A 15,873-nucleotide genomic window follows, 5' to 3' on the forward strand; every position below is an offset into this window, starting at 1 on the left:
TATAACTCGGTTGGTTTGGACTGAGAGGAGGGCCTGGTGCCAGGAATACACTTCCCCGCTGTCCATAGCAAGGAAGCATTCATTTAATAACACACCCAAGGTCATCTCTGAGCCATACCTGGCTTACCATTTAAAGGGATACAGAATGTTGATGGCAATCAGGTGTGGTTGGAAGCTTAGCTTCTCATGCGCCTAATTTAGAAATGGGAGGTTAGACACCAGCCTGTAGACAGCCATACTGGATAGTTGGCCAAGTTTGTGTCAAGCAATCGTTTCTTAATTACTAGCTGGAGTTTGCAAGGTTTTGAGAGGGAAGACATCTACATTCATCCAAGGTGCCCAAGAGTTACAGACTGTCCTTAATAAGCCAAAAAGGGTGTGGGACAAAGTTGCATGTGGTGTCTCTGAGATCTTGCAGTGCTTCCAGGACTTGCATCTGATATGAAGAGTCCAAATCCATGCGGACAGAAATGGAAACACGGGTTCTGTATGTGTTCATCAGTATACCTGAGGGGTCCTCTTGGATTTGTGTGACCTGATCTGAGATGAACATTCTTTGCAACAAATTGCTTATGCTTCTGTCACCATCTGTTCACAGTTTTTGTTATTGACCTTCATGCTTCCTTCCTTTCCGCAGGTCATCTGAGAGCCATGGGTGTCTGTGGAGTGATGGGACAGAAACTTTTGGTACTAAGGTTTCAGTGACAGTGGAAAGTATATGTTCCAAATGTTTGACCAGATCTCCATGCCGTGGCTGCTTATTTGGATGGCTGGTTTCTTTTAGGATGTTCTGAAAGTTGACTGGCTTCCTGAGTCTATACGGTCAGACTGTTATCAGTAGGGTGAAAGAGCTGACACTATCCTGGATGAGTTGACTGTCTAACAAGGACTCCCAGGGCCCAAATCCAGGCTAAAGATAATGTCTAGAGTGTGACTTGCCAAATAGCTAGACTGGAGACTACCCGGGAAAAGCTCCGGGAGGAGAAGGTTGAGATGAAGCTCCATGCTAGTTTCTCAGAGGAGCTGTTCGGGCATGCAATGAAATCAGGAAGCCTTGGGGACTCCAGCATCATGCCTGGAGAATATTTCTCTCAGTTCTGCCAGGACAGCATTGCTTTTTGGAGATCCCAGACGTATCTGGATTCACAGGCCAAGTGAATAATGGGCTCAGGGGACGTTTTGTTCTTGCTCAAGGGAACCTCTCTTGCATGGAGGTGGGATGGGAATGACACAGCCACCCTGCCCCAGGCTTGTCTTTCTCAGTTGGTAGTGGACAGAGTAACCTGAGAAAACAGGGTGAGCCATGACGGAGTTTGTGATGTCAGCTAGTCAGGCTGCAGTGATGGGGTCAGGGGGTCTCAAAGAAACTTTGAGACAAATTACACAAATTACAGCCGGCTCTTGCACCATCTCCTGTTTTTCCCCCAGACTCCCTCTAGTGTTCACAGGTAGGTACTGCATCATTCCTTCTCCTGTCCAATTAGTATTTAATATAACAAAATATTAACTATCGTAATGTCTGACGGAACCACTTATGGGACTAAACACAAGATCGTGGTATTTAAATTCTTGAGGAAAATGCCACAAGGAAACTGTATCTTTGGTTTATTTTATCTTTCTAAAGCAAAATTAACTCCCCAAACCTAGAAACAGAAGTACAAAACACAGAGCAATTCAGGTTTCTTCCCGTTCCTGCAGAATGCACAACCCTACTGTGAACTGCAGGCCATTCCCTTTACCCATCTCCTGCCATCCTCCTGTTAGCATAAAATCTCTTTCTATTTGAATTCACGTATTCTTCTACGCAGCCCATCTTCCGCAGCCTGTTGCCGGAGCATTCACACGCTCTGTCTGTTTTGTAGCATCCCAGTCTGTCACCCCAGATCTGGCAGTGACATCCCAAATGCAGCATAATGCATCACCATGCTACAGCAGGACCCAGGGAAGGGGGGGGTGAGAGGATGGTGGCTCTTGGGCCAAATTCTTGCTTATGATCTGGGTGTAAATGGACAGTGGAGAATCTTAAGATATAAAATAATATAAATAATAGGGTTAACTCCATTTTCCAGATGGGGAAACCAAAGGACAGAGAGGTTAATGACCAGTCTGAGATCAAAGAGTGAGTCAGTCAGTGACAGAGATACGAATAGAACCCAAAAGTCCTGACTCCCCAATCCTGTAGTCTATCCACTAGACTATACCTCCCTCCTTTACTAATTAAAAGCATAAGAGGCATTAAGAATATGGGACAAGGCAACGGGTTAATGATTCAAAATGCTTCATTATTCAAAGTGTTCAGAGGGATGAGTAGTTATTCAGATCTCTCTGGTTAACATAAAAGTCACTCCCATTTGCAGACCCTCAGTCAAAATTCTCACTTGGACCCAAAATAACTATCTTAAGGTTGAAAAAAACGCACCTTCTGCATTTCCCATCCAGCAATGGAGTAGGAATTGGCCAGTGCTGGAATTGAGCAAATACTGAAAAACTATGTCCGTGACTACACGTTCAAATTTGAAATCCAGTTTCAATTTGATTGCAGCTTTCACCCTTTTGTGTTCTCTTTCCAGGAACATTTGTGCTTGGTTAGAGATGATACTCGCAAACAGGACATTTAAAGTCAAATATTGTTAGGGAGTACATTTGGAGTTCTGTATCCAGTTGGTAAATTTGTGCAGCATTGGTCAGTTGCAAAGGCCATCCAATCAGCAAACAGAAATGAAACCACGCCCCTATATAACCATCCGACCCCATGTGAATTCCTTACATGGACATTGCGGATAATTGATAATTCTGTGTGGAATTGATCCAGAGGCCAAGACTCTTCACAAATCATTTCAAATAAATACTATCAAGAATCTCCTGATCTATTTAGGAACAGCTCAAAAGGCAAAATGCACTGACTGCATCCTTTAGCTCTGACTGAGTACCCTGACAGAGGCAGCTGTGCTCACAATACTGTGGAGCCATTACAGCAGTGACACTCAGACTGAGCCTCGGGAGCCGCAAGTGGCTTTTTAATGCGTCTCCTGCGGCTCTTTGCAGCACGTGATATTAAAACCCTGTGTGATTGAATATATAGCAAATCGACAATGAATTCACACGACTGTGGCTCTTTGGGGTAATGATGATTGCTAATTTGGCTGCCGAACCACAGAGGTTTGAGTATCACTGCATTACAGAGTCAATGTTTCCCACATGATACCATTCATTTGTTTCATCTGTTTCTTGTTCTAAGGACTGAAAATGGTGGTGGCGTCTCAGATGCCACTGGGTGGTAAGTGTTGACTTTTTCATAGAGACCACTGGTATTGCCACCTGGAGCCGAATGGAGGATATGCCAAAACTTCCAGCCCCGTTATTTAGACTGAAGATGGCCTGATAAGCATCTGAGCAGTGGGGTGCTCTCTGGACTCCCATGGCCCATGAGCAATTATATTCCCCTCTAGGGGACACATGACATTCTGAGGGGAGATTGTCCTAGGGCGTGGATTTGAACTCAGACCCTTTGCTCCACCTTGTGCCTTCTACTTCTGCTCTGCCCTGTTTCTCTCTCTTGAGATCTCTGTTGCTGAGCCAGCCAGCTCGCTGTGTTGCTGAGGGGATTCTCTGAGCGGCAGCTTCTGAAACATAACTCTTGCGCCTCCTTAAAATGTTTCTGCCAGAGCAGCAGCGCTGTGCGTGCATTCGTCATTTGTTTTGAAGAGATCAAGTAGATCTTGGGCCTGATGCTCCTTTGCCTGGCACAAAGACAAGAAAGGGGATGGGCCTCGTTTACACTAAGAACGATTGATACCATGTTGGCAGGGCAAAGGGGCCTCAAAGTGGGTGCAAATGGCAGTTGCCATTACTTTAAGGTCCCTTTACATGGCCCAAGCAGTATAAGGGACCTCGGTATAGCTGAGCGTTCAGGCCGGCGGGTGCAAAGGGGGTACAGTGCCAGCCAGTGAGAAAGGCAGCCACTCTTCACTGGCGTGAATGATGACCCAAGGGGAAGGATCCCGGAGAACAGGCCCCTTGACTAACGGGGCTTTAATATGCTATGAAATGACGGGGTTGATTTAATTTATACCCTTCCCCCTGCCCACACCCCTCTTTTCCTTTCCTTCTCTGACACACTCACTCTTCCCTTCCTGCCCACTCTGCTTTCCCTAGCTTCCCCTGCCTTTTTTTCTCTCTCCTTTCCTTCTCCGTTTTTCCCCACCATTCCCTCTCTCTCTCCTTTACTCCGCTTCTCTTCTCTTTCTCCCACTCCCTCTCCTCACCCTCTCTTCCGCAGGGGCAATGCCGCCGAGAGCCTTTGATTCTAATTAGCACATGTTGAAGCCATTACGCCGGCCCGGGTACAGCGCACTACAAAGACCCTATCGGCTTCGCTGCTTTGGGGAGAGCACGGAGCGGCTGAGGATGTCTGGGAAGAGACCAAGGACTCCTGTCTCTACATAAGCGGTGGCCCAAAGAGAGACATGTTGGGACAGAGCCCTTTAGGCTGGTACAATGCTCCCTGCGCTGAGACGAGCATCGCTAACCATGGCAACAGCTTGGAGGCTTCTGACATGGACTCTCATCTTCACCACAGCGGCGTGCGACTCTCCCGGTTACAAATTCCAGTCACAAGGTAGGGATTTCCCCCAGGGGAGGGGAAGATGGGCTGGAATTGGGGGGGAGAATCCCTAGTGGTGGCTCTAAGGTGGGAAAACCTGCAAGCTAGTCCTCCTGTACTAGTCCAGTGGTTCTCAACCAGGGGTACATGTACCCTGGGGGTACTCAGAGCTCTTCCAGGCGGTCCATCAACTCCATCGAGATATCTGCCTAGTTTTACAGCAGGCTACGTCAAAAGCACTAGCGAAGTCCGTACAAACGAAAATTCCGTACAGACAGTGACTTGTTTATACTGCTCTGATCGATTTTATAAGGAGAGGGTAAAAATGAGAAAGTCAGCCATTCCTCAGTACTAGCCTACTGTGACACTTGTATGTTTAGGTCTGGTTTTGTAAGCAAGGAGATTTTAAGTGAGGTGAAACTTGGGGGTACACAAGACAAGTCAGACTCCTGAAAGGGGGACAGTCGTCTGGAAGGGTTGAGAGCCACCATGCTAGGGAACCCCTGGACCCACCTCTGCTTGGCCTACAGTAGGAGAACCCCCTAGGGCTGGCTCTTTTACACCTGTAGCATAGATATAGACCCCTCTCTGCCTGTGAAAAGAGAGATGCTTTTGTTGTGGGATTTAATGCTCCTTGATTTTAGGCAGTGCTTAGCCAGCAAACCGATAAGGGCTGTATCAAGCCCCAGGATGACAGCTAGAGAGAGCAAGAGGTAGGTGCCTTTTAGCAAGCAGAATGAGGGTCCTCGCATTGCACTTCAGTGGAGTGGAGCATCCCAGTATGAGTAAGAGCTTTATAGCGAAGAGCCTTACGAAAAGGGAGACGCGTGTGTATGTGCATATCGATGTGTGTGTGTGTTTGCAGGCATTTCTCTGTGTGTGCATGTCTGTGTATGTCTGTATTAGCATATGAATGTCTGTGTCTGTGCAGATGGCTGCAATTGTGTAGGTGATTTTATGGGTTTGAGCATGCTTGCGTGTGGGTGGTACTTTTGTACCGTCTGTGTACTTTTGTGAACATGTGCATGTCATCTGGCAGTGACTGTTTGAATGCATTTATGAGTTAGTGTGTGGATACGGATGTGAGTATTGTCGGTCTGTATGCAGTGTGCATGGGTTTAAGTGAACTTGTACAGGTGTTGGATTATCCCCAGGGAATTGTGTGCACTCAGGGTGATGGGGCTATCTGCAGTCGGGCTAAATTCAATGCTATATTAAGGCCCCTCGCACGCATGGCTAATGCCATCAGGCTGTGGTCTGCTTGTTACATAGAGTTCTAACAGAGATGAACAAAGAGAAAGGACAAAGCCACAAAACTATTCTGAGTTCTGAATACAGTCCGAGTGCCACATCTGTGCTCCAAATCCGTGGGACGGCCTCCTCCAGCTGCAGCCTGTGCGGGGGTAAACTAAGAGGTGACTGAAAGCAGAACCACCACTGTCACTGTGCAGTTCACAGTTTTATAAAGGCAGAAGAGAAAATGAATTGGAAACAAACACAGTTTCTGGTGCTTTTAGCCAAAGGCTCTGGCAATTCCTGTTCTGAATGTTCTGGGCTTCCTGCATCAGTGAGTTCACACCTCGCTCCAGCTGCATTACCTTATTCACTGCACTAAATAAACTCCAGTGAAAACTTACCTACCCCATGCAGTTCTGTCAAAGCCCCTCAATTCTCACCTGGAACACCCCCTGCTGCCAAGCCTTGGCCCCCACTCAGTTCTGTCCATGCATCTCAGTCCAAATCTACAGTACCCGCTGCAGCTCCAGTCCTGGGATCTGGTGCAGTTCATTCAGCGCACCTCACTCCAGAGTCCTGACCTGCAGCACCCACTACTCTTTTAGCCCTGGACTTCTGCAGAGCAGAGACTGCCAATTCTGCTACACTGTAGAGTTGTTTTGGTGGCCTGCTGAGATCACCAGAGCCCTGACCACCATTTGACCTGAGCCAGGATTTGAAACCCAGTCTCCAGACTTGAAAAGTTGATGGACTTCTCTGTTGAGTAAATGCCTTTGTGACGACCCCTGGGGTTGGACCCTGTGGCGTTTTGAATGGGTATTTGGAATGCGGGGCATCTGAATACCAAATCGTTTGGGAGGTTGCTTGCTAACTCACACTTAAAGAAAAGGAGGACTTGTGGCACCTTAGAGACTAGCCAATTTATTTGAGCATAAGCTTTTGTGAGCTACAGCTCACTTCATTGGATGCATTCCAAGTTGAAGTGAGCTGTAGCTCACGAAAGCTTACGCTCAGATAAATTGGTTAGTCTCTAAGGTGCCACAAGTCCTCCTTTTCTTTTTGCGAATACAGACTGACACGGCGGCTACTCTGAAACCTAACTCACACTTGGAACAGATATTGTGGATTCCTTTCGTGAAACCAAAGGCAGGTTCTTAATCGTCTTTTCAAGGTCATGTTTCCAATAGGGATGTAAAATATTAAACAGTTGACCGGTCAGCGTTAGTCTTACTGTTAACCCATCCTAACCGTTAACCCCCAGCCCCAGGCCAGCAGGAGCAACCCCAGTCCTGGGCCGGCTAGAGCAGCCCTAGCCCCTCCCCCTTTCATCAGTTAACCAGTTAAACAATATCATTTTAATTGTTTAAACGGTTAACTTTTTAAATGATATTTACATCCCTGGTTTCCAACCTTGTATCAGCCCTGTTATTAAATGGGGCCAGAGACTCCTCAGCCTGTGGCTAGTGGAATATGATTTCTGCACCCGCTTGAAATAGACGCCGGGGACGGTCTTAGGTTTTCATTTTTTGCAGCAGTTGCCAGAAGTAACTACACTTTTTATGAGCTAAGAGCTAGGATTTGATCCATGCTCTCTTCAGGGGCTATAAAACCCCCTGTTCCGTGGCAAGATTCTGCAGCAAGGCCCCCTGGTTGTGTGAGGCGCTGGAAATTCAGCGCATTTGGAGCGAATTTGATGTGTCCGTGAACAGTCAGTCAGTACAACAGCCCCAAGGTTATTGATTCTGATCATCAATTCAGTTTATTTTAAGCGGCCTCAAATGGTTGCTATACCCCAGAGCTGTGCACTGAAAACACACAGCTGCACTGGAGCACTTGTCATGGGTAGCCAGGATTCCTGGTGCTCAGATCGGCGTGGGAAGAGGTTGAGGCTTGGGGCACTGGCCCAGTGGGTGTGTCTCCCCTTCCTCTCTCCTTTTATAGGGCAGAGCACAAGCCAGGTCAGTAGCAGAGCCAGGAACAGAACTCTGCCTCCTCATTCCCAAGCCTGGTGCCCTCTCCACGGGACCACCCAAACCACCTCTTGGTATCAAAATATTTTGATAGGCTGTCTCCCTCTTGGGAATTCTAGGCTCCCTGCTAGGAATAGTAGTCCTTAGCATTTAGCTTCACAGCGCTATCCACAGAGGGAGTAAATAATCCTCACAGCAGCCTTGGAAGGGGCAAAATAGCAGCTTCCCTGTGAGAGGGTGTCCACCTCACACTCACCCTGAAGGGGTTAATGGGGGCCAGGTGGGCCTATTAAGCGGCAGGCTGGGAGAATTAAGGCTGAGAGGAAAGCCCTAACTGGGGGAAGCTCTCCTATGTGGGAACAGGCGGGGCTTCTATAAAGCCAGGGACCTGATAGCAGAAAGGGGCTGCAGGGATTGGGAAGTAGGCTGCAGTCGCTCCCTGAGTGAAGAGACGTGTGTTTTGGGTAATATAGAGGGTAATCCACAGTTACTCCTTGGGAGGAGAGGAGTTTGGGCTGGCAAACCCAGAAAGGTGGGAAAAGCAGCAAGAGATACAGTAGGGCAGACCCTGGCTGCTGATGAGAAGCCACCTGAGCTGGAACCTGGAGGAGAGGGAGGTCCCAGACTGTACCAGCTGCTGAAGAAGTGGCACCAGCTGGGCAGTGACTGAGAAGACTGCCGGAGCCCATTTGTCAGGAGAGACTTTGGTACCCTGTAAGAAGGAAACCTGGCTAGTGAGCTGGCTGGAGGGTCAAGTCATGAAGAGGAGGCTGCAGCTCCCGGAGAGAAAGAGGGGCCCCAGAGAGACAGCAAGGGTGAGAGCGGCAGAAGGGGGCCTCAGACCAGGAAAGAGCTAACCGCCAGAGCAACCAGGAGGAGGCACCATCTGCAGTGAGTGGATTCCCCAACACTCCCCATTTGGCAGATGTGGAAACTGAGGCACAGGGCAAATAAAAACCAACATTTGCAGAAGCACCCACTAGTTTTGGCCTGTGTGATGTGCCCAAGGCTGCTCAGTTAGTTGGTATCAGAGTAGGATTAGAACTCCGGAAGTCTTGGCTCAGGGTTGTGTGTTTTTCTAAAAGATGTGCCATAGTTTAAGCAGGAATTATTTCTGAGCAGTTATCTGGCCAGTGTTACACACGAGGTCAGACTAGATGATCAGATTGGTCCCTTCTGCCCTTGGAATCTATAATATCCCTGTGCTCCAGTCACGAAAGCACACTGCCTTTCATTATAGGTGGGACCCACGTGTAAATGCATTTAGCCAGCACTCTCAATTGTGGAACATTATTTTGGTATGATTTTGCTGGGCTAGGCATGGTGCCAGAGCAGTAATCTAATCTGATCTGATCCTGGTCTAGAGCAATCCAAGCTGCTGCCCATATTCATGGGATAGACATCCACCAATTTATGGTACCACGGACAGTTCCTGTCACTTCTGCAAACTAGAGGTGGATTGGGGGGCCCAGCTGTTCAGATGCAATCCAACCCATCAGTGGAGGTGTAGATCAACGTCTGTCAAAGGGAGTCAGAATATGACGGGAATAGGCACTATATTACTTCTGTGTTTGTAACCCCTGTGACTGCTACTGGAATACTGTGGGCAGTTTTGGTGTCCACAATTCCAGAAGAATGTTGATGAATTGGGAAGGGTTCAGAGAAGAGCCACGAAAATGATTAAAGGCCTGGAAAACATGCCTTTTAGTGATAGCCTCAAGGAACTTGATCTACTTAGCTTCTCAAACAGAAGATTAAAGGTGACTTGATCCCAGTCTCTGAGTACCTACACATGATGAACATTCTATCAGACAAAGGTATAAAAAGATCTGATATCTAGAAGTTGAAGCTAGACACAGTCAGGATTAGATCATTTATGGACAGACTAGAGAGGAATGAGGTGAGAAGCAGGGAGGCCAGGATCAGGGACTGCAGTAGTCAGGGTGTGAACAGTGAAAGCCGTTCTGTGGGAGTGTGGAGGAATGGATGCCCTAGAGACAGAAATGGCAGGATTTAGTCAGTGTTGGTGTGAGCAGAGGAAAATAGAAAGCAGTGGGAGATGACTTGAGACACATCACCATGCATACATGAACACGATATGTTGGGGAAGAGTCAACACAACTTTTGTAAAGGGAAATTATGCCTCACCAGTCTATTAGAATTCTTAGAGAGAGTCAACAAGCATGTGTACAAGGGTCATACAGTGGATATGGTGTACTTGGACTTTCAGAAAGCCTTTGACAAGGTCCCACGCCAAAGCCTCTTAAGCAAAGTAACCAGTCATGGGATAAGAGGGAAGGACCTCTCATGGATCAATAACTGGCTAAAAGATAAGAAAGGGTAGGAACAAGTGGTCCGTTTTCACATTCGAAAGAGATAAATAGTGCTCTCCCTCCAGGATCTGTATTGGGACCCGTGCTTTTCACTATATTCATAAATGATCTGGAAAAAGAGGTGAACAGTGAGGTGGCAAAATGTACAGTGATACAGAACTACTTAAGAGAGTTAAGTCCAAAGCTGATTGCAAAGAGTTACAAAGGGCTCTCCGTAAGCTGGGTGATGGGACAACAAATTTGGCAGATGAAATTCAATGTTGACAAATGCAAAGTAGTGCGCATTGGAAAATATAATCCCAACTACACATACAAAATGATTGGCTCTAAATTAGCTGTTATCCCTCAAGAAAGAGATCTTGGATTGAGTGTGGATAGATCTGTGAGAACATCTACTCAATGTGCAGCGGCAGTCTAAAAAACTAACAGAATGTTAGAGACCATTAGGAAAAGGATGTATAATAAGGCAGAAAATATCATTAATGCCACTATATAAATCCATGGTACAGCCACACCTTGAATATTGTGTCTAGCTCTGGTTGCCCCGTCTGAAAAAAGATCTGTTAGAATTGGGAAAGATACAAAGAAGGGCAACAAAATTGGTTAAGGGGATGGACCCACTTCCATAGGAGGAGAGAGTAAAAAGACTGGCACTGTTCATCTTAGAAAAGAGACGACTAAGGGGGGAGATGATCGAGGTCTATAACATCATGACTGGTGCAGAGAAAGTGAATGAGGACGTGTTATTTACCTCCTTCTCATAACACAAGACTATGGGGTCACCCAATTAAATTAATAGGCAGCTGGTTTAAAACAACAAAAGGAAGTATTTCTTCATGCAACTCACAGTCAACCTGTGGAACTCCTTGCCAGGAGATGTTGTGAAGGCCAAAAGTATGACTGGGTTCAAAAAAGAACTAGATAAATTCCTGGAGGATAGGTCCATCAATGGCGATTAGCTAGGATGGGCAGGGATGTAAAACCATGCTCTGGGTAGCCCTAAACCTCTGACTGACGGGTGCTGGGCCTGGATGACTGGGGGTGGATCACTTGATAATTGCTGTTTTGTTTGTTCCCTCTGAAGCACCTGGTACTGGCCACTGTCAGAAGACTGAATACTGGGGTAGATGGACCATTGGTCTGACCCAGTACTGCCATTCCGTGTTGCCAAGCTGACTCAAGGTGTGGGGTCCCAGAGCAGCCTGAGCTATGGGGCCCAGAGCGCATTTTTCTCACCCATCCATTATGAAACGTGTCAATGGGCTGCTACCGGGGCTCGTCTCTGCTGTGGTAACAAGGCCAAGGAAGCTGTGGCTTCCTTTAATCCCAGCGGTGACCATGCAGTGGTACGAGGTGCAGGAACTGAGACAAGGTCCTGGGCTATCTGGAACGAAGGACGCCACTTGGTAGGGAGCTCCTTCCCATCTCTCCTTCCCCGGTCATGCTCGCTCTCTTCCCCTCCTTGGGCCGCCTCGGCTCCCTCTTTCCCAGTCCCCCGTCACCTCTTTCCAGCTCCTCCTCACTGTCTCCCTTCCTCCCCACACTCCCACTCTGTGTCTGCTGCTTCCTCTCTGTCTATCTCTGCCCCCCTACCTGGACCCCCTCGCACGCCCTTGCAGATCCATTTTCCCTCTCTAGGTGGGAGGGGAGACCTGGAATGGGGGCTGAGCATGTTCCTGCCCTCCAGCCTGAACATCCTGCCAGGTTCTGTTCCCCCGGGGCTTAGTATGGACTCCCTCTAGTAATGTGCTCGCTGCTAGAGAGCTTGCTGGAAACAGCGGGCGTCTTATCACCTGTGCAAACCTCTTTGGTACAGGTGGGCACAATGCTACGTATGTCCGCCAAGGTCTATTAATACAGCATGAGTGGCTGCAAGGAGAGAGAACAGGACTGGATTTCCTGGAAAGAACGGGGCTGGGCCAGGTAGGCTAGTTCCCCTGTAACGCTGGGCAAGGGAAGTGGAGGGGCCCCATAATGCCAATAGGTGGGGAAGCCTCCATTGTCCCCCAGGATAGGAGGGAGCAGGGGAGCCCCTGTAATGCAGCAGGGCAGAGCTGGACAGGGGAGCCCCTACAGTGAAGCAGGCCAGGGGGAGCCCCTGTAATGGAGCGGGGCAGGAGGAGCGGGGGAACCCCTGTAATGGAGCGGGGTAGGAAGAGGGGGGAGCCCCTGTAATGCTGCAGGGAAGGGAGAAGCACAGGAGCAGGGGCAGATGTATCTAGAGCTGCTAAACCACTTTCCAACAGACGTGCAGTCTGTGAATGGACAATACCCCTTTAAGAGAGACCACCAGACATCTGATCGCTATTAGGCAGGGCTAGATTCCAACCAGTGGCCTACAGCAGAGAGTGTCTGTGGCCGATTCCCAGCCCCCAGTGTTCTCCAGCCCTCGTTCAACGGGAGTCTTTGGATTGCCTTGCCGGGCGTGAGCTTGCAGCATGTCGGACCAGCCTGTGAAATCCGTTCTCTCCCAGGAACTGGGGGGCAGGTGGAGTTCCCTCTCCTGACACCTACCAGTCCCACTTTTCTAGCTGTTTGAATCTCGGGGATATAATAGTAACTTTGCCCCTCTTCTAGCTGAGGATCTCAAAGCACTTCCCACACATTAATAAACCCTCATAACCCCCTATCAGGCAGGCTGTAATTTTTATCCCCACTTTACAGGCTGATAGAAAGAACCTCTCTGTGTCTGTCGGTCTTCGGTACATTCGATTGTAAGCTGTTCGGGGCAGGGTCTGTTCTGTGTTCGTACAACGGTTAACGCAGTGGGGTGCTGGTCTTTGACGGGCTCCTAGACGCAATAGGAATACATAGCCCCCCATCTAACCACCTCACAGTCTTTAATGTATTTATCCTCACAACCCCCCTGCTAGGTAGAGCAATGCTGTTCTCCCTATTTTATTAATAGGAAACTGAGGCACAGAAAGGCTAAGTGACTTGACCACGGTCACACAGAGTGTCTGTGTTGAACCAGGGACTTGAACCTGAGTCTCTCTCAGCCTAAGCTAGTGCCCTAACCACTGGACAATGCCATCTCTCTGTTCTGTGATCAGTCTCACACAACAAGTGGGTGGCAGATGTTGTGCTTAAAGTACTGCACAGGGTCTTTGCAGGGGGGATAAGGCAAAGGGCCACATTTATTGGTAATCCATGTATCAATCAACACTGTATCATATGCATATGATATATATTACACTCATGCTCTCTCTCACACACGCACGCACGCAAGCACGCTCCGTCTTGTTGTTACCAACTAGTCGCTCCCCTTAATTTCACTGGCCAGGTGAGTTTGATGGGGGAAGCGTGGAGCCGGGCTTCTGCCGATCCAGATGGATGCTCCGATGTTGACAAGATGTCAACAAGATGCTCCGATGTTGACAAGACCCGGGGTCCTCTGCAAGACACCTCACATTTATAGCAGCTTCCCTCTCACGCAAGTCTATCCCAGATCCAAAATCTGTGTCTGTGTCAGTTGGCCATCTGTGGCGCCTCCCTCTGGGTGTTATCTTAATGCTGCCATATTTACTTTCAGAGAGGGTGTTTTTCTAAAGAAGGTGCTCGCGTCTAACTCCCAAGGCTGTCAATATGTCTGATCTTCTTTAATGAGCCCATTTGACAAGTTTTATTGTTCTTGAGTCTGTCTTCCATCTGCTCTCCAACAGTTGCAGCTGTCTGGAGGTGCTTGCCTTCCACGCCTTGCTCATTCACACTTCATTCATTCAACAGGGCCACTGATTAAAAAGGGGGTGATCTTATTCTACTCTTAGCAACATTTAGGTATTTTCCACTGCATGCATCCGATGAAGTGAGCTGTAGCTCAGGAAAGCTTATGCTCAAATAAATTGGTTCGTCTCTAAGGTGCCACAACTCCTCCTTTTCTTTTCTGAGCAAAAAGACATTTTTCTTCTATCTTATTCTATCCTTAGGGGCTATAACATTATACCAAGGCTCAATACAAAGCTTCTATATAAGGATTTGATACAAAGTTCCCATTTACCAAGGCTCAATACAAAGTTTTCATGAAAACAGCGGTCACACGTGGATAGACCTAATACAAAGTCAAATTAAAGTTATGCAAAGATGCTTAATACAGAGACTTATCTACAGAGAGAGCCCAGCTCCTGGCTCCCAGTCCCCTGTTCTCACCACTAGATGCACAAGCTCCACTCCTAACCAGGCTTCCTTCTGCCCATGTGGCAGGCTGGAGAGGACAAAGAAAAACAAAATGTTTCCGGTAGCAGCAAGTTTCTCCAGGCTTGCAGTCATTCCTTAAGTGGAAATAGCTTTTCTTGTTTGCCCGGCTGCATCGCACAAGATGTGGTCTGATGTGGGGGAAGCCGAGGCAGAAGGAGTGAAAATAAAACCATCGCTTCTGGTTGGTCAGGCCAAAGAATAGATGCCAGAGGTATTTATGGTTTGGAAGGTCGGGACGTAACCCCTAGACCCAGCCAGTGGGAAGGATTGTTCCATTAGCCATAGCCGAAGAAACCACTCTGTCAAGATCCCACGCTGGAAAATGCATTAGAAGGAAAGTAAACGTTCCAGAACTGGGCATGTGGCGACAGTGTAATTTGGAGTCCAAATTTATGATGGCTTTGAAGATGGGCATTGTGGAGCCAGGCAAAATGCAGCCACCCCAGGGCAGCCTGGCTTCTCCCTGGTTGCTTAGAAAACAGCAAGGAAAAGGATGCAAACAGAACAGCAAGTCCCTTGGACAAAATATGTGGGTGAGTCCAATCAGGTAGAACTTCTCCTGATCCAGGCCATGAATAGCTCATGCCTCAGGGCATAAGTCAGCCTCTAGCTACTGGGGGTTAGGAGGACATGCCCTGCAGGTAGATTACCCCAAAACTGGATACTGGGCTCGCTAGAGCACAGGTCTGAACCACTCTGCCAATTCCTGTGATGGTTTGCTAGCTGCACGAGAAGTTTCTCTTGATTTGTTAGTCTCTAAGGTGCCACAAGTACTCCTTTTCCTCTTGAGCAGTGTTTTCCAAACTGTGGGTCATACTGCCGGGGGGGAAGGAGGTCATGAAAGAGCATCAGGAGGTCACAAGATGTGCGTGCTGAATTGCAAGGGGCAGCTGCTTGCCCTGCCCCAACTGTCCGGCACTGTTTGGCTGCGCCGTGTGGGGGTTGGCACAGCAAGGTGGCGGCAGCCAGCAGGGATGGGGCTTGTAGCCACCACTGTGCCAACCCCATGAGCAGGAGCAGGGGAGCCGACCTAAGTCAAGCCCAAGGTGGTCAGAAGACAACCCGGCCCAACTAGGGTGATTCGTTGGATGAAAATAAGGGGAAACCATGTGAAAAATCCGGGACAACATTTCATTTTTAGGGACATTTTAGGGAAACCCCAGTTCCCGTAGCACAGCATGGATTTGTCACTCAAATGTACATTTCTACTGCCCTTGAGTACATCATGCAATTATCATATGCTTCAATTTCATCTTTAAAATGGTATCCGTCGCTATCCATTTTGATACATTTCAATACATTTTAAAATAAGGGACCAGTGGTTAACCTAGATGCAACCCGAACCCAACGCATGTGGTCTGGTCCCAGAGAGTCCCAGTTGGGTTGCAGGGCTCTGTCTCAGACCCTGGGGCCTGGTTAACACAGGTGAGCCCAGAGGGGGTCGTAGTATGAAAAAGTTTGGGAACCAAGGCACTAAAAGTTATCTGGAGCCAATGTCTTTGATGGAGGAAGGTGTTGTGTTCCCCTGCAAGTGCAG

At 48.2% G+C, this 15,873-nt stretch overlaps 1 protein-coding gene across 1 annotated transcript in view; it reads left to right on the plus strand.

Annotated features, from left to right (window-relative positions):
* The window catches only part of ADAMTS10 (ADAM metallopeptidase with thrombospondin type 1 motif 10), a 100,409-nt gene that overhangs the window by 13,831 nt on the left and 70,705 nt on the right, over nt 1-15,873 (plus strand). The window contains exon 2 of the mRNA XM_074939438.1: nt 4,156-4,618. Within this exon, the coding sequence (XP_074795539.1) occupies nt 4,498-4,618 (121 nt within the window). The 5' untranslated portion in view covers nt 4,156-4,497. The remainder of the gene's footprint in view (nt 1-4,155; nt 4,619-15,873) is intronic.

Source organism: Natator depressus, chromosome 25 (genome assembly GCF_965152275.1).
Source record: "Natator depressus isolate rNatDep1 chromosome 25, rNatDep2.hap1, whole genome shotgun sequence".
In the NCBI taxonomy this organism is placed as follows: domain Eukaryota; kingdom Metazoa; phylum Chordata; order Testudines; family Cheloniidae; genus Natator; species Natator depressus.